This window comes from Tachypleus tridentatus, chromosome 13 (genome assembly GCF_004210375.1).
Source record: "Tachypleus tridentatus isolate NWPU-2018 chromosome 13, ASM421037v1, whole genome shotgun sequence".
In the NCBI taxonomy this organism is placed as follows: Eukaryota; Metazoa; Arthropoda; class Merostomata; order Xiphosura; family Limulidae; genus Tachypleus; species Tachypleus tridentatus.
The window spans coordinates 146,035,616-146,058,762 of NC_134837.1; the positions used below are offsets into that span (position 1 = coordinate 146,035,616).

The 23,147-nt window shown below is 30.7% G+C and overlaps 1 protein-coding gene across 8 annotated transcripts; it reads left to right on the plus strand.

Annotated features, from left to right (window-relative positions):
- The first annotated feature begins 905 nt into the window (after positions 1–905).
- Positions 906–22,853, plus strand: Bcs1 (mitochondrial chaperone BCS1). Of its 8 annotated transcripts, none has more exons than XM_076483004.1 (8): positions 906–1,023; positions 3,010–3,373; positions 8,481–8,620; positions 14,745–14,939; positions 18,244–18,307; positions 19,503–19,672; positions 20,927–21,044; positions 22,403–22,853. In XM_076483004.1, the coding sequence occupies exons 2-8, from the start codon at positions 3,054–3,056 to the stop codon at positions 22,656–22,658; spliced, it is 1,263 nt and encodes a 420-aa protein (XP_076339119.1). In that variant the 5' UTR covers positions 906–1,023; positions 3,010–3,053; the 3' UTR covers positions 22,659–22,853. The 8 variants fall into 8 exon arrangements, with proteins under 8 accessions (XP_076339119.1, XP_076339118.1, XP_076339117.1 ...); XM_076483003.1 differs by lacking the exon at positions 906–1,023 and adding an exon at positions 1,279–1,466; XM_076483002.1 differs by lacking the exon at positions 906–1,023 and adding an exon at positions 1,421–1,576.
- The last annotated feature ends 294 nt before the right edge of the window (positions 22,854–23,147 follow it).

Genomic DNA, 23,147 nt, shown 5'->3' on the forward strand with positions numbered 1-23,147 from the left:
GCGTCCATGGGATTGCTACTCCAGCTAGTACTAAATATTATTATATGTTAAAGGATATTCAGCATGATATTATTTATGCTGACCAGTCTCCTGCTGGTATTCGGATTTACAACGTTAAATCAGGAGTTCGATTCCCATCGGTTGACTCAGAAGATATCCCACTGTGGCTTTACTGTAAGATAACAAACATATTGACCAAGTCAATGTAGCACCAGGAATTACAATCTAATGCAGTTTAACATTAATATAAAAACTAGCTTTTATTTATTATTTCCACTTCTATGGAAGTAGAAATGAATGCCTACATTTTTGGAGAACGACAAAAGCATAAATAAATTAATTACACAGTCGTCATTTGGTAATTGCAAAGCTCCACTTTATGAAAATATAAGTTCCAATATTTTAAATAGATTGACTCACGATATGCTAAAAACACGTTGGTCCAAGAAACCTTGGTAAAACTAAAATAAAAAAATACCTTATAAGGGTTTCTATTTCAATTTTAAATAGATTGATGCTAGTCTTTTGCAGATTATATTTTTATTTTTTCATTTTAATCTTTTACAATATATTTAATCTTATACTTACCTTGAAACTAAAATTATCGTATAAGATTAAAATATGACCCTAAATCATTTTTAAGACTAAAGATGCAGAGTTTTGGTGAAAAATCAGAATGAATGAGGATAAAATATTCGTTTGACATCAATGTTATTCCATTTTGCTAGGTTTGTTTGTATTTTTGTCAACAAACATAATAATGAAAAAAAATGTTCATTGTGATAAATGAAATCATAATTTGATCTAAGTAAATTTTTTGTTCCTAATTTGACAAAACTTCTTACGCGATAGAAAAAAAAATGGATATATATTTTAGAAATCTGCGTAGATGAATTATGGAAAATCTGTTATTAAACCAAAATAACTTTATGAAGTTTACATTCGCAGTTCTGTGCAATTGGTTCCTGGTGACTCAGCGACTGGTGTGAAAGTGTTAAATAGCAGGATTTTAAAACTAAGTTGGTGGGCAGAACTCAGTTTTATATTATTTATGAATGATGGATTGTTTTGTTTTTTGGAAGTTGGATGTCTATTGATTTTTGTAGTGATGAAATAAAGTTGTTGTTTTCCCAGCAAACGTAATATTATTTCATAATTGCCCCCCAGTGGCTCAGCGGTATGTCTGCAGACTTACAACGATAAAAACCGGGTTTCGATACCTGTGGTGGGCAGAGCACAGATAGCCAATTGTGTAGCTTTGTGCTTAATTCAAAACAACAACAACAACAATTTCATAATCTGTTTGCTTTGTAATTTTTTTCGTGTATATATATATATATGTATAATATAGAAAAATAAAGATAATTAAACGAATTAAAGAAACGACCTTTCGTCCGTCCATCTTTCAGTTTTTGGAGTGTTATTCGTTCAGAAAATACGTGTTAAACGTGTTTCATAAAATAGTGGTACTAATACTATTTGTAATTATTAATATACTAAATTACTGTTTAAGACTCCTAAGAGTAGGACTTAACAATGTTAATGCTCGGGGAATTAGTAAACTGGAAATAGTAACGTATGTACGAACTTTCGCCTTATCATTAGTAAAACAGTAAAACGAAAAGGAATACTGGTATTAATATCATTGTTATTAATAGTAGTAGTTAGATAAATATAGTGCACTATTATTGTTTAAACAAGACTAGAAATAAATATGAGCATAAGTGTAAAAATTTGATAGTGTGCTGTTGTGTTGGTCTCACTAGTAACATTGTTTAATATGCCTTGACAGGACAGACCCAGTAACTGCTGTCTGACCACGTGCTTATGTTATTTACAATGTTTTTTAACATTGTTAAGTAGATCTGGCTTTCTTTTAGATTTTGAGATGTTTTGTGCAGATGACTGTTTTAGTTTAATTGACAGAATGTGTGGTGTGAATTATTGATTTTATGTTTACTGGAATTTCCTTTTTTAAAATTTTGCTTGCTGTGTATATTGATAGTTAATTATATATAATTACATATTTATTAGAACAAAAATATTGAACTAGGGTGTTCTAGTTTATTAGTTGAAATATAAGCAAATTAAAGAATTTTTAATAGAAATTTTACATAGGACAAGGAAAACAAAGATCTAAAAAAAATGATCTTGATATTTATTAAAATTTGAACTGTTCAGAAAGAAAAATAATTGGCCATCTGAAGTATTATTCTGTTTTTCTAAACAGACTTGAAGACCATCCTTTAATTTTCCAAAATATGCTAAGTATATAAATTCGTGATTCTGAATAACAGTATAAGTAAATAAAATTCCTTGCATACATACATACATACATACATATGTATATCAAAAGTTTTTAATTTTGAATTGAAAACATTTGAATATTTGCCCTAAATTTTTTCTTTATTGATAATGTAAGTGCCTAAAAATAACACAAGAAATTGAAATTTGGCATATTATGAATTTAAATAGAAGCTTAAAGTTATTAAACCATGCAGATTGCTGCTATTCATGTTGGTATAGCCAGTTTTAACAGCAAGTTTTCCTTGTGATTAACATCCTGTTTTAGTGTGTATCATTGAAATGGTGTCATATGTAAAAGTTCTAAGACGTTATGAACAACATTAGAGATTCGGTACTAATTTTAATTGACAAAATTGTAATTTAATAGAAATGTAATGTTTCTGTCTTAGAATATGCATGCAATCATTTATTTAAATTTGTTGAAAATAAGACAAAGTTTTTCAGTGAAAATAGGAAAATGTTTTTTGTAGTGAGAACATTACATACTGAGTGATTTATTTAAATTTACATTGTTTAAGTATCTTATTTCAATTTAGCAGAATAATTTAAAGACAAGTACTCATCCTTGTAAGGGTGTGTACGTACATTCAGCTCTATAAATTAGGTATTAGATTTTCTCATTTTATTGTGTTACATAATTATAGATTTAAAATAATTAGTTGTAAGTCTTTTTTTTAGATTTGTCTGTACATTATTTTACAGGGAATTGAATGTTAAAGAAATAGTGGACTTGAAAGAAATGAAAAATGGCCATAACAGATTTTTTTTCGTCCCTTCAAGATAATCCATATTTTGGTGCAGGTTTTGGTTTAGTTGGTGTGGGAGCTGGAGTGGCCTTGCTTCGTAAAGCCTCACAAGTTGGAATGATTCTCTTTCGTCGTCACTATATGATGACTTTAGAAGTTCCATGCCGTGATAAAAGTTATCAGTGGCTGTTGCAGTGGATCACATTAAATGCAAAAAATACCCAACACTTGAGTGTAGAGACAAGTTTCCAGCAGCATGAGACAGGGAAAATTAATACAGCTTTTGATTTTGTACCAAGTGTAGGAACTCATTTCTTCAAGTAAATGTATTTGATATTTTTTGATTAACAAAAAGTGCTTATATTATTACATGTTTTTAAGTACTCCTTAAATATTTCTGTTTACTACTAACTGAGTTTTTAAAACAAAGATTGAAGTATCTTCTTTTAAACATTGTTCAAATAAGATTATTAAATATCATTTGCTTTATTCCTGTTTCTTCTCAAAGATGTAATTGCATTAGCTCACATAATCACTCACCAGTCTGAAATTAGATATATTATGACAGATGAGGAACTATTGGAGGAAAGGACTTGGATGTCAAATGTAAGGATGTTAAAGGTAATTCCTTGAGGAGACATGTGGGTAGGATAGTCTTTGGTAGTAAATGGGGAGAAAAGAATCAGATTATGATACCCAGGGGCACAGTTAGGGGATATAACTGACATGGCAGGAGATTTAATAAAGGGGGCTAGCAGAAATGTAATTTTTGTAATGCATGTAGGGGCAAATGATGTAGGGAAATGTAGGTCAGGGAAGCTAATTCATAAGTACAAGTGGTTGATAAAAGCAGTTAAAAAAAAGGCCATGACTTAATTTTGTCAGAGATACTGCCCAGAATTAACTGTAGGGATGAAAACAAAGAAGTTATAAGTAAGTCATGAGGGTTAAATGGTATGCTTAGTTTGAATGTAATGTTGAGCAGATAGCCTGGTTGGACTTGTGGAACCAGTTCAGTGGAAGAAGAGAGCTTTTTGGAATGGATGGTTCACATTTAAATAGGATAAAGGCTGGTTTGTTTGCTGAGGCTATTAACTCAGCTGTAATGGAAGTTTTAACCTAGGACTAGAAACTAGTGAAGGCCAGGAAAAACTGAATTCATAAAGGATAATAGGCAGAGAAAAGTTTAGAATAGGAAATGAGTGTAGTAGTAATTGTAAGGATAGGCTTAATTGTTACCAATGTCATGTTAGAAGTATAAGAAATAAATTAGATTACTTTATAGCAGTGGTAGGAATGGAGGATTTTAATGGGATTTTGCAATGGAGTTAAGATTTCAACTGATAATGAAACAAAAACTGTGTGAGATTTTAATTTCAGGCATATAGATTGGGTAATACTAAAGCCAAACCATGGTGGAGAAAAGTTTTTGGAAACTGTTTAGGATGGCTTTCTTCACCAATTACTCAATAAACCTACTAGACACAATGCTATTTTCAATTTCTTGTTAACTTCAAATATAAAAGTGATTCAGATGGTGGAAATTAGGGAACATCTAGTTGTGAGTGATGATTGCTGTATTGGATTCAACAATTTGCTGCATTTGGGTATAAGGATTAATGATACTTTGGGTACAAATTTCAAATAAGCAAATTTCGAAGGGATGTGACAAGAATTAGCTGTTGTGAAATAGGCAGATGTGTTATTTTGAGACACTGATGTAGAAAATTTTGAAAGATAAATATTCAAGATAAACATATTTATTATAGAAAGAAAAGTAGCTGCAGGTAAAAGAACAAGTTGCTTCACAAAGAGTTTTAAAGAGGTAAAATTAAAGAAAAGCATGAAAAATTTAAGAAGTTTAAATTAACTGGTATGACAGAAGGTTTAGAATATTATAAAAGATCAAGAAAGTTGGTGAAACAGGAAATTAGGACATCAAAAAGGACGAGAAGAGTTTGACTAAAAATGTAAAAATTAAGAGTTAGGATTTCTTTTAGTACAGTAAGGGTAAACAAACTGTTAGAATGGTGGTAGAACCTCTGAGGGAGAATAAAGGAAAGCTGGTATCTGATGATTTTGAGATGGCTGGCTTAATAAATTTTGTTTTTCTTTGGTTTTTCCAAAAAAGATTTAAGCAGTATTATACATATTGAACAGTTGATAAATGGAAACAAGAGCAAACAAGATTACTGCATTAACTTTGAGGTGTTTGAAGAAAAATTGGGAAGTTTAAAAAATGATAAGGTTCTTGGACCAGATCATATTTCTTCAAGTGTTTTTTTGAATGAGGTTAATGATTGGATATGTGAGCTACTTACTACTAGTTTTTGTCTGTCCTTGAACAGTGGGCAGGTACTAGAGGATTGAAAGTTAGGTAATATAACGCCTCTTTTCAAGGGAGGTGATAAAAATTGTCCAGATGATTAAAAATTTGTTTGTTTTCTATCAGTTTTGGCAAAAGGTTTGGGAAGTTTTTTGAAAGATGCCTTGCAAGTCATTTAATGAAGTTTGGAATCTTATTGGATAGTCAACACGGCTTCACTGAGAGCATGTCTTACTTTACAATTCTGTTGACGTTCTCTGATCACAGACTTAAACATATTCTGTGTATGTAGATGAGATTGTAGATTTTGTGTATCTGGATTTTTAGGAAGTATTTGATAAGATGCCATACAAAAGTCTTGTAAAAATTATCTCTGGATGTGAGGAATACATTAGCAAATTGGATAGAAGAGTAGCTGGAAGGAAGAAAGCAGAGGTTTGTTACATATTTAATAGCAAGAATAGTAGGACTAGAGGACAAAGGTATAAATTTTGGCATGATAAGAGTCATCTTCAGCTCAGAAAGTTTCATTTTTTCTAACAGTGGTTGGCTTGTGGAATGGGTTGCTTTTGGATTATGTAGAAGCAATACATTTAAGTGGATTTAATAAAAAGCTTCATACATATATGAATGATAAGGGCTGGCTTTAAGATGTTTTCTTCTCTTTTTACTTTTAATTTAGTTTAGAAGATGGAACAGCTAAGATGGATCAGTAAATCCTATGTTTTCCCTAAAGATTATTTTATTACGTGCACTACTTACAGCTAGTTGTTTGCCTTTTTAATCAAACTTAAGATCTCAAAAATACTAACCTTTAATTTAGATCTTTCAGAATTAGGACAATGTTGAAATATCATGGATCAATCTTGGAATTCTCTAGGTAATCACCATTATATATGACAAATTAGATGTAGTAAAAAACCTTTTGTTAAAACTAAACATAGTTTATGCTCACAGTCAAGAATTTGGGAACAAGTAATGACTTACAGTTGGACAAGCAAAGTGGTTTTTCAAAAGCCCAATTTCTAACTAAAATATCTGTTTTAAAAAAAAGGAAAACAAATAATTCAGTATATTATTTATTACCCGTGGAAAATCAAGATGTAATAGCTTTGTCAAAAGGAAAGATATCCAAAGGCCCATTGGATAAAACTGTGCAAATTTCTTGCACATATCATCAGTAGAAAGCAGATTTTTAGTGGCCATCTGTATTTTTTCAAGTTTGACAGTCCAGTAATAACTGTGTAAAACTGTATAAGAATTTGTCAAACAAAGCAGTAGAAACTTATGCTCAACTATTTTCTGTATTGTTACAATTTCTTCTGTCGATTGAGATCTAAGGGGAATGTAACAGGAAATGGTAGCCATTGTTTCTACTTGTTTTTCTTATTAGGCTTGCCCTTATCTTTATTTCTTCATTGTTTTTCAGTGAAGTCAGTTCTGGCATGAACTTATACACCTTTCAAATGAACTCATGATCAGTGATTCTCAGTTGTAGCAGACCTCTAGGACTCCTTTTTCACAAGGGCTGAAGATGGTATCAGAGACATTTTAAATTTTTGGGCTATTGACAAGTTTGGCTATCCCAGCTGTATTATATCTTCCAACTTCTCTATATTTGGTGCCAATGTGTTCAGGATTAGTATGGCTTCCACTGATGATCCAGTTGATCAATATGAGCCTTTTTCCTCACTGAATCTTTTTTTTAGCTCTGCATGAAAAATGTTATGGTGTCACAGCTGTTGTCATATAGATGCTGCTGTTGAATTTAGTTTTTTACTGGAATTTGATCTTAACTTGTGAGTCTAAGAACTGATCTGTGCTGATTCAGCACCAATTAAAAGTAACAAGTAGCCTTCTTTATCTTTGCTGTTTTTCATGTTAAGAAGTTGAAAATAGAATATTTAAGTAAAGTGAAATATATCTGTTTGGAGCATAATAAAGAGGCAAAAAAGGCCAATACTTGTTTTATTTTTCAGCTAACTATAGGACTAGGGTAGATGCTGGTATTGTATCTTTCTGTACTTTGACTATCTACTAGTATAAGAGTTTTTAAATAGCTTTAAAATGATTTATATATTAATATATTAAAATTTTTTCATCCTTTAAATTCCTCAGGCAGAAATTTATTATCAATAAAAATAGATTAAAATTCTTGCTTATGTCAAAAATACATTTAATTAGTATAAAAATTCTTTAAAGACAAAATCTGACTTTTTTTAAAGATTGAATTTCTTTCTAAGTATTGTCTTTAATATTTTTATTTGAGAATTGCTAATTCCACGACACCTTGAACTGTTAATCCAAAATGAGAGCATACATTTAACCAACACTTAAAAAAAACATGTGGAGGAAATGATAACTTTCCCAATTATAAATTGTAATTATGAATTTGCATTTAAACATTTTTATTTTAAAAAGCACACAGCTCCATTTGTAAGGTTTGGAAAATATTGAATCTTTTTTTTTTTTTGTTTAGTACATAATATGTATGTTATACATAACCTTTGTATTTCATTATGTTCAGTGCCCCCTACTTCAAATTTGGTCCAGTATTTATGGTAAATATTAAAATTTTACAATAGCCTTAACAAAAAACAAATATACAACAATTTTACAAGTGTAAATTCTAAACTGTTTATTTTTATGGTTGTACTTGGCTCATAATAATTGTTACAAATGATATCATACATCTAAAATCAAGTTTTTTTTATATTTATAGATATACACACCCCTAGTATAGAACAGCTCAGTATAAGAACTTTCACAAATATACTTAAGCAGTTGTGAGTGTACAAGTATAGCACTTGAAGTGTAAGCTCTATTTCTTATCGAATAAATTTTTTTTTCTCTACACATCATGTGATGCACAGTTTTGTATTCATGATACTGAATAACTCATGAAATAGTTCATTTGTTTGCATTAGTTCTGTGTAAGACTGGTAAACAACTTTAATATTCCAATAATAATATTAATTACTGTGTTTTCTTATTCATTTTCAGTGGGTTAAATTCTTTTAGGCAACAGTTAAGATTCTGAGAAGGTGCAGTAATGTGCTGTATATCATCATGCTTTATATATGTTATTCATAATGTTATAGATATAAAAATACATGGATACGAGTGGAAAGGAACCGAGAACAGCATACATTAGATCTACATATGGGTGTGCCCTGGGAAACAGTTACCTTGACAGCATTAGGGAGAAATAAAAATCTTTATTTTTATATTCTTGATGAAGGTATGTACACATTAGTTATATGATCAATGTATAATAATATTTAAAAAAATTTTTTTAATATTGATGCTTCAGTGTATCTTTGCAAGTCTACCTTTATTTCCTTCACATTTTAAATTTATTCATAAATAATGATTTGGATAAGATAATTTTATATGCTTGAAGAATCAAGTAACATTTATGCAGTGTTTCAAGAAAGAAAGTGAAAATGACTTAGTTATCATGGTATATTGAATTTGGTATAATTATGTGTTTCAAATAAGTATTTTTTATTACAAATGTAGATATAAAATTTACTTTGAGTGATGTGTTAAACAAGAATATTTACTAATATTTGTATGTTTAAGAGTTGTTATTCTAATAATTTCTTGTTGATTAAATTTCACAGTAAAAAGATATATACCATACAGACAGGAAGCTTGTTGAATGCCAGTTGTTTGTATCCAGTCCTGTGGTAACACATAACCTCTCACATAATGTTAAGGTTCGACTAGGATCAAAACTAGGGGTTTCACTATTTGACATTTTTTTAAACTGGTTATTTATCAGTCTTGTCTGATTCATAACTGATTAACTGTTTTTTGTTTTAGAATCTATGAATTTAAGAACTGGTTATATCATTTTGTGGAGCTGAGACAGGTCACAGGGTTAGTTAAATTCAAATTTCCTATATGGTACTTCTTTATACTCACAAGATTAGCTTTTATTATTTCTTGTTGCCTTCTATATGCAAACCTTTTTTATATCACATATCACAAGCCTTCTCCATCCCTGTATTGGAATCAAATATTCTAACATCTCTCTCATGCAAATCAACATACATCATCCCTCACCAATAGGAGAGCACCTTCATCATGTCATGCATGCAACTCTATTTATGTACCATACTGAACCATCACATCTTGTTTGGCAGTGCTGAGTTCAGGCATCTTTCTTTTGTTTCAGTTCTGCTATGGAGTGGTTTACCTTTGTTTAACTTACAGTATATTTTATTTAATTCATTTATTTTCAAGATATTTTCACTTTCATTTTGAAAGCATTTATTTACCTGCATCTTTTGCCGAATGTCTTGCTTGTTTGTTTGTTGTCAAGCATGAATTTTGAAGTCTACATTACCATTTTAGATCCATCTCATTCGTCTGATGCCCCAGGTGTAGGTAACCCCTTGAGGAATATATAGGCATTTATTTGCTGGCCATGCTGATGAGGATTTCAGTCATTTGTAACCCCTCTGATGTTCACAATGCCTTCCCATAACATACCTGAGGTTTCTATTTGGCTTTTGCTGGCTTCTTTAGATTTTATTTCTTAGTTATATGGTGTTTTCTCTGTTGCTTCTATTTCTTATTCAACCTCCAGCCTTATTTAATTTTTTCCATTCTCTGATATTTGGGTGCATACTGAGTGTTCCGTCTCCCAGTTTGGTGATGGCATTAATATACTTCATCCTCACGTGGTTTGGAACAGTTCATTCTATCTTGTCATAGGGTGGGGTGTCCTTATCTGGACCAACAGGTGTTGGATTTGGTTTTGCCTGTTTGGTGGGGCAGGTCACAAATTTCTTATTCATCTAACAGATGCCCAATATTATCATTTTCACCTCACCATGATAACTCTGTTGTGGTACCTTTCCTCAATCAATTTTACTCCCCCTCTTCTTATTTAGTAATAAGTTGTCAGTTATGGTACATGTCCTCCATCTTCATGACTCATTTGTCCAGTCCCTGGGGAGATCTGGTTTCTCACTTTGAGTGACATTTCATTTAGCTTATTCCATTTGTCCATTTCAGTATTTCAGTAAAAAATAGAATATTTTATAATATCTGAGCCCTAGCTTGGGAGGTTGCAGCTTCTCATCCAATGGTTTTTGGTGTGTCCAAGTTTCTTTCATGGCTTTTTTAGAAGGGGTCTTCAGTCTCCTTGATATCTGAGTATTGCCTACTACCTGTGGCTGTACTTCAGATTTCAATGCAACTATTACATTAGATAAGTCTTTATTAAAGCTTTCTTTCTTTCAGAGGCCCTTGCTTCATATTTTGTTTAATGTATCCTGCTGTTTTAAGTGGTGTCTGACTGGGTATTATTTCTACACAAATTTGTACTGTACACCATGTTGGTTAGCACACTCTTTCTGTGGCTTCACATGCTCACATTTGAGATGGGGTGTTTCACAAGGTCACTGAAGAGTTAATTACCTCATGATAAGGGCTTCACAAATAGGTCTGTTCCAGACCATATCAGCCATTACTGGCATGGGTAAAACAGAAGGGGATAACTACTCTTCCCTGCTATGTCTTGAATGAATAAATGTATATGTTCTGCTTTTCAAAATAGGGTGTCACGATCACCCATTTCACTGTCTCAGGTGTAGCAGTCTCTCTGGACTCTCCAATGCTCTTGATATTCTTTCTTCCAGTCATTACCCACTTAACTTTTGTGTGATTGAGTTTTTTTTTTTTCATCTGATTGGCATCACTTTCCTGACTTATCCTCTCATATTTTGATGTGTTCCCTTCCTTACCACTTACCATTTCCAAATTACTGGGGTGGTTGACCAGGGAGACATCATGTTGAATAGGTTCCACACAGATAGCTATAACTATTCAGTTCAGAATAGGGCAGTGATCTTCTCCCAGTGTAGAAGGTAAACTATCCTCTGTATTTAATGACATATACAGCAGAGTGAGACATCTCAATGTAGTTTACCCCTTTTATTGGATGCTCTCATTCTACATTCAGACAGGTGTTGGAATGATGCAGTCTGGTTTTGGATATTGGGGTTGCCCATCTTTCTCCTTTGAATGCTTCCTCTTTGCTATGGGTTGTTTCCATCTCCATTCTAAGCATTCCCATTCCCTTTTTTTCTGTGGCAACAGAAATTTTATTAACCTTTGAATATTTCATACCAAGCTCACAGCCACAGGAGTTGATTGCATGCGATGACCTTCCCTTGAATAACAGATCCTACATTTCCAAATCACTGGCTCAATGCCACTCCTGGTCACTTCCTCACATCCACAGTTTTAGGACATGAAAATAGTATGGTCCACATCCTACCTTCATGTGGATGTCGGTACTGAATGAAATGTTTTAGATGTAATTGATTTACTCACTTAACTTTTGTGTGATTGAGTTGTTTTTTTTCATCTGATTGGCATCACTTTCCTGACTTATCCTCTCATACTTTGATGTGTTCCCTTCCTTTCCCACCATGTTTATTGTTAACTGTTCATTGGAATAAGATAATCTAGTTTAGAAGTATTGCAGTGGCCCCTTCTTAGATCATCTGGTCTGTTTCTTCCATATACAGAGGTATCCTTTGGACACTTTTGAGAGTTACATCTGTTCTTCCCTTGCACTGGTCTCTTCTCCTTTTCACTGTGGAATTCTGCCTAAACTTGTGAGAGGAGGGAAGTACCGTATCAGAGGTTTTAACTTTCCTAAACTTAAAATGAATTTCTGAGAAGCTATTCCCTCCAGTTACACTTCCCAACTTCCTGCCACAATCATCTGGTGCATATGTCTTTTGCCAGGCTTCAAAGTCTTTGTTTGGTAGTGACACATGGAGGGAATCACATGCATCACATGATGGTGGAGAGATAATGTATGTTGATTTGCATAAGAGAGATGTTGAACTATTTTATTCCAATGGAAAAAAAAAAAAGTTTGCATATAGAGGGCAGCAAGAAATGGGAAAAGCTAATCTTGTGAGAGGAGTGAAGTACCTACCAGAAATACATTTTCAGTATAGGAAAATTATAACTATCCTGTTTACTGAGTTTTGTATATTCACTTGTACATTAAATTAATGTTCTATTTCAGAACACAATATATTAAATAATTTAGATAAGCTAATGCACTAAGATTACTGCCTCATCTCATATTTTTAGGATCAGATAAGAAGTAAAAACCTTGTTTCTGCTCCCTTCATATATATCCTTGTGTGTTGTAAGACATATAAAGTTTTAAACTTTTGTATCCATTTTTTGCTGCATATGGTATGATCAAGTGTACACCCTTCAACTACAATCAAATTTTGACACAAAACATTCATTGATATAAAATCAAACAAGAAACAACAGTTTTGCATAGCAGTTAAGAGATTTCAAGTGGTTAGGACATCAAATTGAACAGTAATTTGTATAACAAGTTACAGTTAAATTTAAGACTTTAATCAAAACCAGAAATATTTTCTAAGTTTTTGCATTCTTTTGTGTTGTGAATGAGCTATTGTTTTCTAATGCAGTGCTCTTTATATTATCTTTATACAGTTTTCTGCCCCTCATTGTGTAGGTATTTAGTGAAATCTAAAGGCTCATCGATTGTCATCTAACATTCATTGAAATAGTACATGTTCTTACTAACTTATTAAATTTAATCTCATCAGTATTCCAGTGGAATTGTTTTTAAGCAGTTAAAACTGCTATGTTTCAGCCCATAGTAATTAGTCTTCTTCAGGTACTGTATTACTGACAATAATGTTAGTGAGTTCATAATGAATTTATCTGTTTTGGTTTTAACCTGTTAAGACTGATGTTGGCAAAGTTCATCTTCCTAGCATCCTTATATGTATAGAAAATGGTATATCAACATGTTAGTCTCTCTGATTTTTAAATTTTTTTATATGAATTTTTCTGAATTATATCTGTAATGCTCTATGCATAGTCCTTTTTATTTTTCTTCACAGCTAGATGAAAATATTTTATATATTAGTTTTTTTCTGCTCATCGCCCACTATTTCTTAAGGAAGGGGGAGGAGTTCCAGTTTTGAGTAGAATTTAGGCTTAAAAATTCATAAGTTGTTTACTTTCAGATAAAGTACAATTTAAGCATTTGTGATGTATACTGTTTAATGCTAAATAGATAACTGGAATTGAACTTTATCATTTTGTGTATGTATAGACAGATGTATATTTAACTAACTTATCTCTTTGTTATAATACTTTATATATGAAGGAAATATCACATGAATTTGTTGAAGTAACCATCGCTAACGTAATAATTTGTGAATTCAAAGGATTTGAAATCCATCAAAGCTATTAAACCTTTCAGTATCGAGAGTAAATCTCTGGTGTATTTTTATTGTAGAAAAAAGTTATTGTTAAAAACCTTCTGAACAATTTTGTGGTGTTTGCATCACAAGAATGAACTTTCAAAATGGTATTTCAGAGGCAGAATAAAGGTTTTTTTCATGCTTTTTTGAAATAAATATGCTTTGTTTTACTTCATCCTTGAAATTTTTAGTCTAGAATTTGATTTTGTTTATGTAAGCTATGTATGTTTGTGTTCAAGCTAATTGCTTGTTACCTGCATGAAACAAGAAAAAAATAAAAAGTAGAGGCAAACACCTTATACAAAGTTATTTAAGTAATGTTTCAGTTAAGGATGCTTAAGTAAATGCTATTCTAGTGCAGTATGATTGCAAATACTAAATGGAAATCTTATACAAGAATAGTCCATGATGACGAGAAAACCCCCTTGTAGAGAAAATTATATATTTATAAATGGCTGGTATGGGTAGAGAAAGTACTAGTAGAGGAGCGAACAATGTTTCAACCTTCTTCGGTCATCGTCAGGTTCACAAAGAAAGAAAGGTTTACTGACCGGTAGCTGACCACATGTTTAAAGGCAGTTGTGTAATTGAGTGTAAGAATGTAGAGTGTGTGCTTCGATGTTGGATATATTTATTAATGTAGGTATAAAGGTGCTCCTTTGCATTGGTGTGTTTTAGGCTTGAGTTGTTGTATAAGTAAGGTTTCTTTAATTTTACATTTATTACACAACTGCCTTCAAACATTTGGTCAGCTACCGGTCAGTAACCATTTCTTTCTTTGTGAACCTGACGATGACCGAAGAAGGTCGAAACGTTGTTTGCTCCTCTATTAGTGCTTTCTCTATCCATACCAGCTGTTTTTAAATATATTAATATATAAGAATAATTTGGGTTCTTTCTTTGGATTATACATAAATGTTTAAGTTTTATTCTATAATTTATTTTAAAAATGAAAGGTTCAAAATCTTAGCATCAAAAGAAAATTTTAAAACTAGTATTTTAAGCAGACAATGATAAACCATTAAAATATGGGTAGTAACAGTTTTATTGCTATCGATGAAATTTTTTTGTCAGCTAGAAAGTTAGCCCTTAAAAAACAAGAGGGAAAGACTATCATGTATACAGCAGTGGGCTCGGAGTGGAGGCAATTTGGACATCCTCGTAAACGACGACCTTTGACTTCAGTGATCTTGGATAATGGTATTTCAGAACGAATTTACTCAGATGTCAAGGGATTTATTAAAGGGCCTCAGTGGTACACTGAACGAGGTAATTCACATTTTGAAATTGAGAATGCTTCTAAAGTGTATTTAATACTTACTGTATGTTGTGTTTTCTCAGTTACTCTTCATATAACATGTACATAAAATCTCAAAATGTGTTTTCAAGATGTTTGTAGTGAACAGCTCTTAACATCGATAAAATATAAGTTTCATCAGTGATATTTTATGCTACTGTGTAGCAGTTGTTCGCAAAAGAAAGTTTCACTTTTTCAGTTTCTTTGTTCAAGTTGTTATACCTTTGGTAATGATTCTGTCTGTTATGCTAACATATTGTTTCTTTAGGCTATGATATTCAGTAATTCATTAAATATAAGATGTTTGGCTGGAAACTGACTTGTGTCATGAAATACAAGCCTAACATGACATTATGCTTGTGTTAAAAGTTATATGATGTAGCATTTAGGAGATAATAAGTAACTCGGTAAATTTTCTTCATGTTATGTGTGTAATATTCTTATAGATAATTGATTGTTTAAAATATTAGGTTTATGAAAGCAAATTTATTTTCCATTTAAACTTGGGTCTAGATTTTTTAGGTGATTTTGATGTAAAATTATCATTTTTTAAAGAAAAGAACATTCTGTTATCAATATGTTTTTTTAGTTCTGAGACATGTAGTAAGCTTACAATTTTTTTTATTTTAATATACATTTTAAAATTATACTTGTATAGTACATAGAAATATCTTTTGAACTTTTGTGCTAGACATGCCTTTTGAGATTTGAATATTGACTGTTTTGATATATTATCTATATTGGCTAGAATGCTTTAATAAATGAGTTTCTTGTGTTCATGATAATAGGTAATATATTGAAACTTTTATTTTTTTTCTCATTTATTAACTAATTCATTGGCATAATTACTTATATGCCCCATCTAGAGCATTGGAAGGGAACTTGTAATTTTGTATCATTATGAAGAAAGGATATTCTGCTCTGATTCTCAAAGTTATACCAGTTTTGAGTTTCAGATAAGGAATGAAATATTAAAACATTTTTCTGTTAGTTTCCATTGTCTAATTAAAATAAATTTAGCAGAGCATTGTTTACCTATGAATATGGCAGTGAAAGAGCTAAGAAAATATTATCTTTATTTGTTGATTTTGCATGTAATTTTTCTTTGGCTTTGTACCACAAGGTACACAGTAGAAAGAACCCATGATGCTTTGATATGAAAAGAGGTTGCATTTGAGGTGGTGTTTGAACTTTTATTGAATTAGAATTCTGAAAGTTTCATTTGAAAGTTTTGTGCTGTTTATACTATGGGTACCTAAACAAGGTCACCTCAGAACATTCTGTATCTTGACTGTGGCCCCATAACTCATTGGATGTATAGATACGGAGTTGATAGTATTGTGTATTTTATGTATTTGCTACAGCCCCCCTTCCTTTTCCTGACACTTTTTTTTGTGGTCACATGGGGGTCTGCATTTTCAGTTTGGAAACCTCTGGTGTAAACTTTTTTGTTTTTTAAAAGCTAAGGACAAAAAACATTTTACCAATATTAAAGATATAAAAGAGAAAACTTTTACTATTAAGTGTTTTAGTATTTGACAGTCTTCACAATAAAAAAGGTTGTTTTTGATTAATTAACGTTTTTAGTAGTTTCATAGTAGTTGGTTACCAAATTTTAAAATTATGTTATGATATTAGGTCTATAAACTTAAGGTAAGTAAAACTTTACTGTTGTAAATATAATTGTATTATTATAAATCACCAGTACATTTCTACTGTTTTTTATTATAAAAATAAATATTCTGTATTGAAACTAGCTTCTCTGGTCTTATCATGATTAAATATTTACTCCTAAAGTAATTTATTGTCAAACTTTATTTTTTATCAGAGGTCAACTACCTCTGTTAAAATAATTTTGCCTTCTGGTGGCTCAGAAGTAAATGTGAAGACTTATTCAAATTTGGGATTTGATCTCAACACAGATAGTGCATTGAGCAAAATAATTTGACAGACTCCAAGTTGATTTTATGTGTCCCATTAGTGTTTTATTAGAAAGAAAGGAACATAAGATAATTAAATTTTGAAGAACATCTGATAAAGTTCTAATCATAGACTGTATTTTTGTAGTAAATTACACACCAAACTTTTTATTTATCACAATCAATAAAATTCACAAGTTTGACTAGAAGAACAGTTTTAAATATATTGGTAAGTACAACTTATGTACATGGAATGAAGATATTTGATAAATTTTTTTTTCTCATATTGTTAAATATCAAAAGATGTAAAAAAAGCTAAGAAAATGGAATTTATATGGGTTATATATCAAATTCATTTTCTTAGTCTTATAACTTGTAAAAATAACAAAATTAGAAATTATTAAAATAAAATATTATCATTTGATACCTGAGTAAATTATAATTTTTCTAAACTTTCTTCAAATATTTTAATGTGTAGATTTTGATACCTGAGTAAGTTATAACTTTCCTCATATATTTTTAATAATTTAGATTTTCAATACTACATTTGAAGTCTTAATACACTGTTTATTTGCATAAAATCTAAAAGGGTAAGATGACAAATCTGTTATAAGTAAAATTTGATCAGTTTAATAAATGGCATTAACTGAAAATGTTTAACACAGTTGGAATTACATTAAATACTTGTGGACAAAATTTTGTTAGTAAATAAAGTTATAATTAGTAACTAGTATGTAGATTGTTTATTCACAATAAAATAGACCTATATAGATTTAGTAATTATTATACAAGAAGCTTAGAAAGTTTTAAATGTATTTCAGTAACTGTTTTGAAACTTGTTTTCTGAAATATAATTTTAACTTTTTGTAAAGAATTTTTAGCAGAAACACATTTTCAGCTTTTAGAGATGATGCAGTATTTTTTGTCTGTACTTGACAAAGTATATTAATTTCATGAGAAAGAAAATATATTAATATTCTTTACAGTTTACAGACAGAAAACTAAAGCGTATGTTGAAATATTCAATAATAGGACTAGTATATAGAATTAATTTTGTTCTATTTCTAAGTATTATGTAAATTAGACAATTTGTTCTGCAAAATTAAATAACTTCTTGTGAAAGTGATATTAAAAATGCATACAACTTATTTTAGTTGTTAGCATAACAATAACTTAATTCAAGTGTAGGTGTTATTCAGTGTGACTCCCAACAGTTTGAAATATTCAAAAGCTGTAGTTTGTGTGTTTATATAAAATCTTACTAGTTGTTAGTTTTTGTGATGAAAGTGATCTAAATATAAATATTCCATTAATATGTTAATTTTTTAATGTTATTAAAATGTTCTGCTTTTAACAGGTATACCATATAGAAGAGGATATCTCTTGTTTGGACCACCTGGATGTGGGAAGAGCAGTTTTATGTGAGTTTTGGATGTTAGATGTGTAAAAATGGATTATCCAAAAAATAGTCTTAGAAACAAATATAGTTTGGATGGGGTAGTTTAATTTCTGTTTGAGGTGAAAAAATTTCATTAATTACATGCATCAATTTTGACAAAATATATTTCTTTAAATATAATCTGTTTATGCATCCATCATATGATTCTGTAACTGTAATAATAAAAAGCGCTAATTAATGATGTATAGGCCTCAAATTAACACTTGGTCAACAGATTTCTACTTAAGTAAAATACTATTTTTGTTGAAAATAAAACCAGAAGATCAGAAATGGAGACTGTTTGATCTTACCATTAGAACACTAAAATTTATTAAATGTAAGTTATTGTAGATTACAATTACCTGTAATTTAGAAATTTTTGTTATTTACAGTTCTTTGTGAAGACATGAGTTTTACTAAGGTTTCAAGACTTGATTATGTCCTGACTTTGTCTTACTTGTTTTTGTTATCATCTGAGGATTATGACTAAAAGTGTTGTCAATATTCATATTTTAAGACATTTTAGCTATTTTTCACAACCAAAAATGTTTAGCTCATCTATTCATCAGCTTCCCTATTTAAGCAGTTCAAGATGTTTTGCACACTCTATAAATTATATTCCAGTTTTTACCCTGAAGTTACATATGTGTGAATGATTATTCAAGTTAAAAATTCTCATAAGTAAGATTTTAAAGTTAATAAAATGAAGTTGTAGCAACATTTATAAGAGAAAGGTCTTGTGAAAATTGTGTTTCAAGGGACAGAGATCAGCAAGAGTTCATTTACCTTTGTCTTCATGATAAGTTTTGTAGTTAAGAAAATTATTATTATTACAGACTTTCATGATAACAGAAGTAATAATTAAAAAAAAAAAAATTTGGTGTTCCAGTGAAATGTTTACTTCTGTTTAAACAAAGTTATGCATAATGATAATTTCATTTTGGGATTTTTCATTATATTAATTATTTTAAAAAAATTGTTCTAGAAGTTAATGTAAATTAGTATTTAAGTATTCTGGAATATTTATCATGATTATACATTTAAAATAGTTGGTAAGAATTTTTCATTATAATATTTTGATAATACACATTTATTATAAAGAGTTTTTTTTAATTATTAATAGTCACTTATTAGTCTCCATATATTTAATTTTGATATTAAAAACTTGGATTTTTTAGCACTGCCTTAGCTGGAGAGCTAGAATACAGCATCTGTGTGTTGAACCTCAGTGAGAGGGGTCTCTCAGACGATCGACTGAATCATTTGATGAGTATAGCCCCACAACAAAGTTTAATACTTCTAGAAGACATTGATGCAGCATTTGTTAGCAGAGAGGACAATGCTAAATGTAGTTAACATGTATCCTTTTGTAAAACATCCTTGTTGGAAAAACTAGATATTTCTATCATTTGAGTTATGTACAGTAATTGATAAATCTATTCTTAAATATTATAGTGCAAAGATACAATCTGTGATATTGAAAAGTAAGGTTTCAAAATTGTTAGTTCCTTTTTCGATCCATTTGTTTAATGATTAACCTTTTGTGTGTGCAAGTCAAAGTGTTCATTACCTTTCACAGAATGTTATTCAGCATGGTCTGATGTGTGTGATATAAGAGTAATTGAAATATTCATTATACCCTACGCTACTGATTTTGTGATACTTTACGGTAGGGAAAAGTAAATACAGGTACAGTATATAAGGATACTAAAAAAAAACTAGTTTTGTATCTTGGAGGTTCCATAGGTTATGAAAATGCAATATACTAATTGTACAATGGGTAAAAATGTATTTATTTGTCACATGTATATCACCTTGTGCTTCAACATGTTATTCATATGCATATCTTAAGTACAACTAGTACTATAATATGATTTTCTGTGTACAACAGACTTGTACAGTTTACTAAGATATTACCACATTTCATGTAAAAGTAATAGTAAATTTAGAATTATGATCAACTTTCCTTCTCTACAGGACTGACCCTCTGTATGTTTAGATAATGCTCATCTTTATTTTCACAAATTTTTGTTGAGCTATTTTTAATATTTCTCACATAAAAAGAAAAAAATTATTGAAGCTTCTTTTGCACAAAACTCCTTGAAGAAAAACATGTTAATTAACCTGAAGTTAAGCCTTCAGCTAATTCCCTATTAATTATTTCAAAATCCTTTCAAAAGGTCTTTGCTTGATGAAGATTTCTTAAAAGTGCTCAAAAGCATTTTTAATCTAAATGTAATCTTCATGTTATTTACATTTAAAGTAGTACTAAAACTATGTCTAGTGAAAAGTTTCAAAAGTTTTTGGAAGATGTTACAGGTGTAAAAAGTGTTATTGTTTTGTTAACTGTTTTGATTATAAGATTCATTCATTAGTTTAGATGTTATGTTAATCTATTATTTTGGGAACATCTTAATTGTGATTTGTCAGAAAAGCAGATTTTACAAAATAACATGAACCCATTAATAATAAATCTTTGTTATATTGTAGTGCCAAGATTTGAACATATGTGTATATGCTTGTGTCTATATGTGTGTATTGGTGGATTTATGTATATATACACACACATACTAGTACAACTTTTTATTTTGTAACACTGTAGTGAAAGTGGCCTATGAGGGACTGAACAGAGTAACATTTAGTGGATTATTAAACATGTTAGATGGAGTTGCTTCAGCAGAAGCAAGGATTCTCTTCATGACAACAAACTACTTAGAAAGGTAATCTTATGTTATTGTTGTTAACTATGCATACATGAAATTCTTAGCTATAAAACTACTTTTGTAACACTTTCATGAATTGAAGCTAAATCTTTTCATAGGATATATTAACCAAAGATTGAGTTTAAATATTATATTATTGAAAAAAAAGTTGTTATTTGACAGCAATTATGCTTGGATATGTTCCTTTTTTGTTTCATGTTCGTTTTTAGTACTCTCATGAGGTAGTTTCAGTCAACAAGGAGGTACCCAATCAAAATCTGTTTTCAATCATTGGATCTACAATATTGGGCTCACATTCACCACATTAATCTCATTGCATGCCATGTTCTGGGTGCTTTCAGTCTCATAGCAGATCATCTTTTTCATACCAACCAAATATATGGAGTGGTTATTAGATCACTTTGTTTTCCAGTGGCTTTATAATTAGTGGTAGATTTTCTAATGTAAATGTCTTTGCCACATGTCTCAGTCACAAATTACTCCTCTTTTGGTTTTGAGTATCTCATCCTCAGGCTCTGGTTGTCAATCCCTTCAGCCAGGATTGGTTGCACAAATTCCTTTATGTTTATCCTCATATCTTATTACTCTATTGGGAGTGATTTCTGTAACTATATTACAATGTTGCTCATTATTGGCCTGCTGAACTTTGGTTTCCACTATTACAACAGTTGCAACTTTTCCCTCCAGTACTTCTTACTTTGTCTCTCTCATTTCTTCATTAACCATGGTTACCTGCTCTACATCCAGCCATTCATGTTCTTTGTCATCACATCTGGCTTTTATCTGTTCCCTGGTGAGAAGATCAGCTTGTTTCCCATATCCTTCAATGGATGTGTATCAGCACTAATGGAAAGTGTTCTACTGTTGGTCTGTGGCTTGGTGATTCCCTGCTGACTGACCTACTTTGCCTAGAGTTTCTCACATGGCTCCTCAATCAGGGGACTTCAGTCTCCTTTCTCTTAGGTTATTTGGCTGCTTTATCTCATATCTTTTGTCTTTCTTGATACCATTACATTTTTGCTTCCCTTGTTTTTACTGTGTTAATGTGGTCTTCTATTCCCTCTCATTACCTCTGAATCACTTTCCTTATGTTCCATGTTTTATTATTCTCTTAAAATGTATTTCCTTCTCTTTTTAGTCCGTGTGCATCGACTATCTGATTTATTTGACGTAATGTTTCACATACTCTTTACCACCCTACCTATATTCTCATTTATTTGGATAATTCCTTTCACCCAAAGACTTCAGCCACTAGGGATAGTAACTACTCCTTTTTTGCCTACTTCTCTTCCTCTATTTCTCATAATTTAGTGTGTGTACATTAATAAAAAGTATGTATTACATTATATCTTCAGATTGGATCCAGCACTCATTCGCCCTGGACGAGTGGACATGAAGGAGTATATTGGTTATGCATCAGGTAGACAGTTAAAACGCATGTACCAAAGATTTTATCCTGAACAGCCAGAAGAAAAAGCTGAAAAGTTTGTCCAGGCTGTTCAAAAGCATGGAAAAGAAGTCAGTATGGCTTTGGTTCAGGGGTACTTTATGTTTTATAAGAATGATCCTTGTGGTGTGATTGAAAATACAGATATGATGTGGAAATTATGACATTGTTTTGTGCTTTAGGTACAATGTTGTAGAATGTATTTATATCAATAAAAATTTATTTTTTAATTCTTGAATCAGAAAAATAAACTTGTCTTTGGAATATACTTTTATCTATAAATTGCTGCTGATTTTGTTGGACATTCAAACTTGCAATTTTTAAAATATAAATTATTTAATAAATTTCATTTTTTTTGTAATTACATTTTACTTATTTATTTTCTGTTCCAAAACTATTTTCACCAACAAATGTATTCCATGGGAAGAAGTTGTTATTGGTACTTTGTTAATATAATAAAGGAATACAACTATCACTGTAAATTAGACATTCTAGTGAAATCCAAATACTTAGTACAAAATTGCATTTAATTTTTAGGTGTGGTAAATGAAGTGAAAGTTCTTTGTGCAGTTACTTAGCACGGTAAGTTAGTTAATTATTTAAAGTGCAAAAGATTTAAAACTAGAAATGTGTTATAAACAACTGTGACATTT

Excerpts from the sequence above, each read along its gene's own strand:
- Bcs1 (XM_076483004.1), top strand. The coding sequence starts at position 3,054 with ATGGCCATAACAGATTTTTTTTCGTCCCTTCAAGATAATCCATATTTT. Across the intron at positions 3,374-8,480 it reads GTAGGAACTCATTTCTTCAA|ATATAAAAATACATGGATAC; the intron begins GTAAATGTATTT and ends ATAATGTTATAG. Across the intron at positions 18,308-19,502 it reads TGTGGGAAGAGCAGTTTTAT|CACTGCCTTAGCTGGAGAGC; the intron begins GTGAGTTTTGGA and ends TGGATTTTTTAG.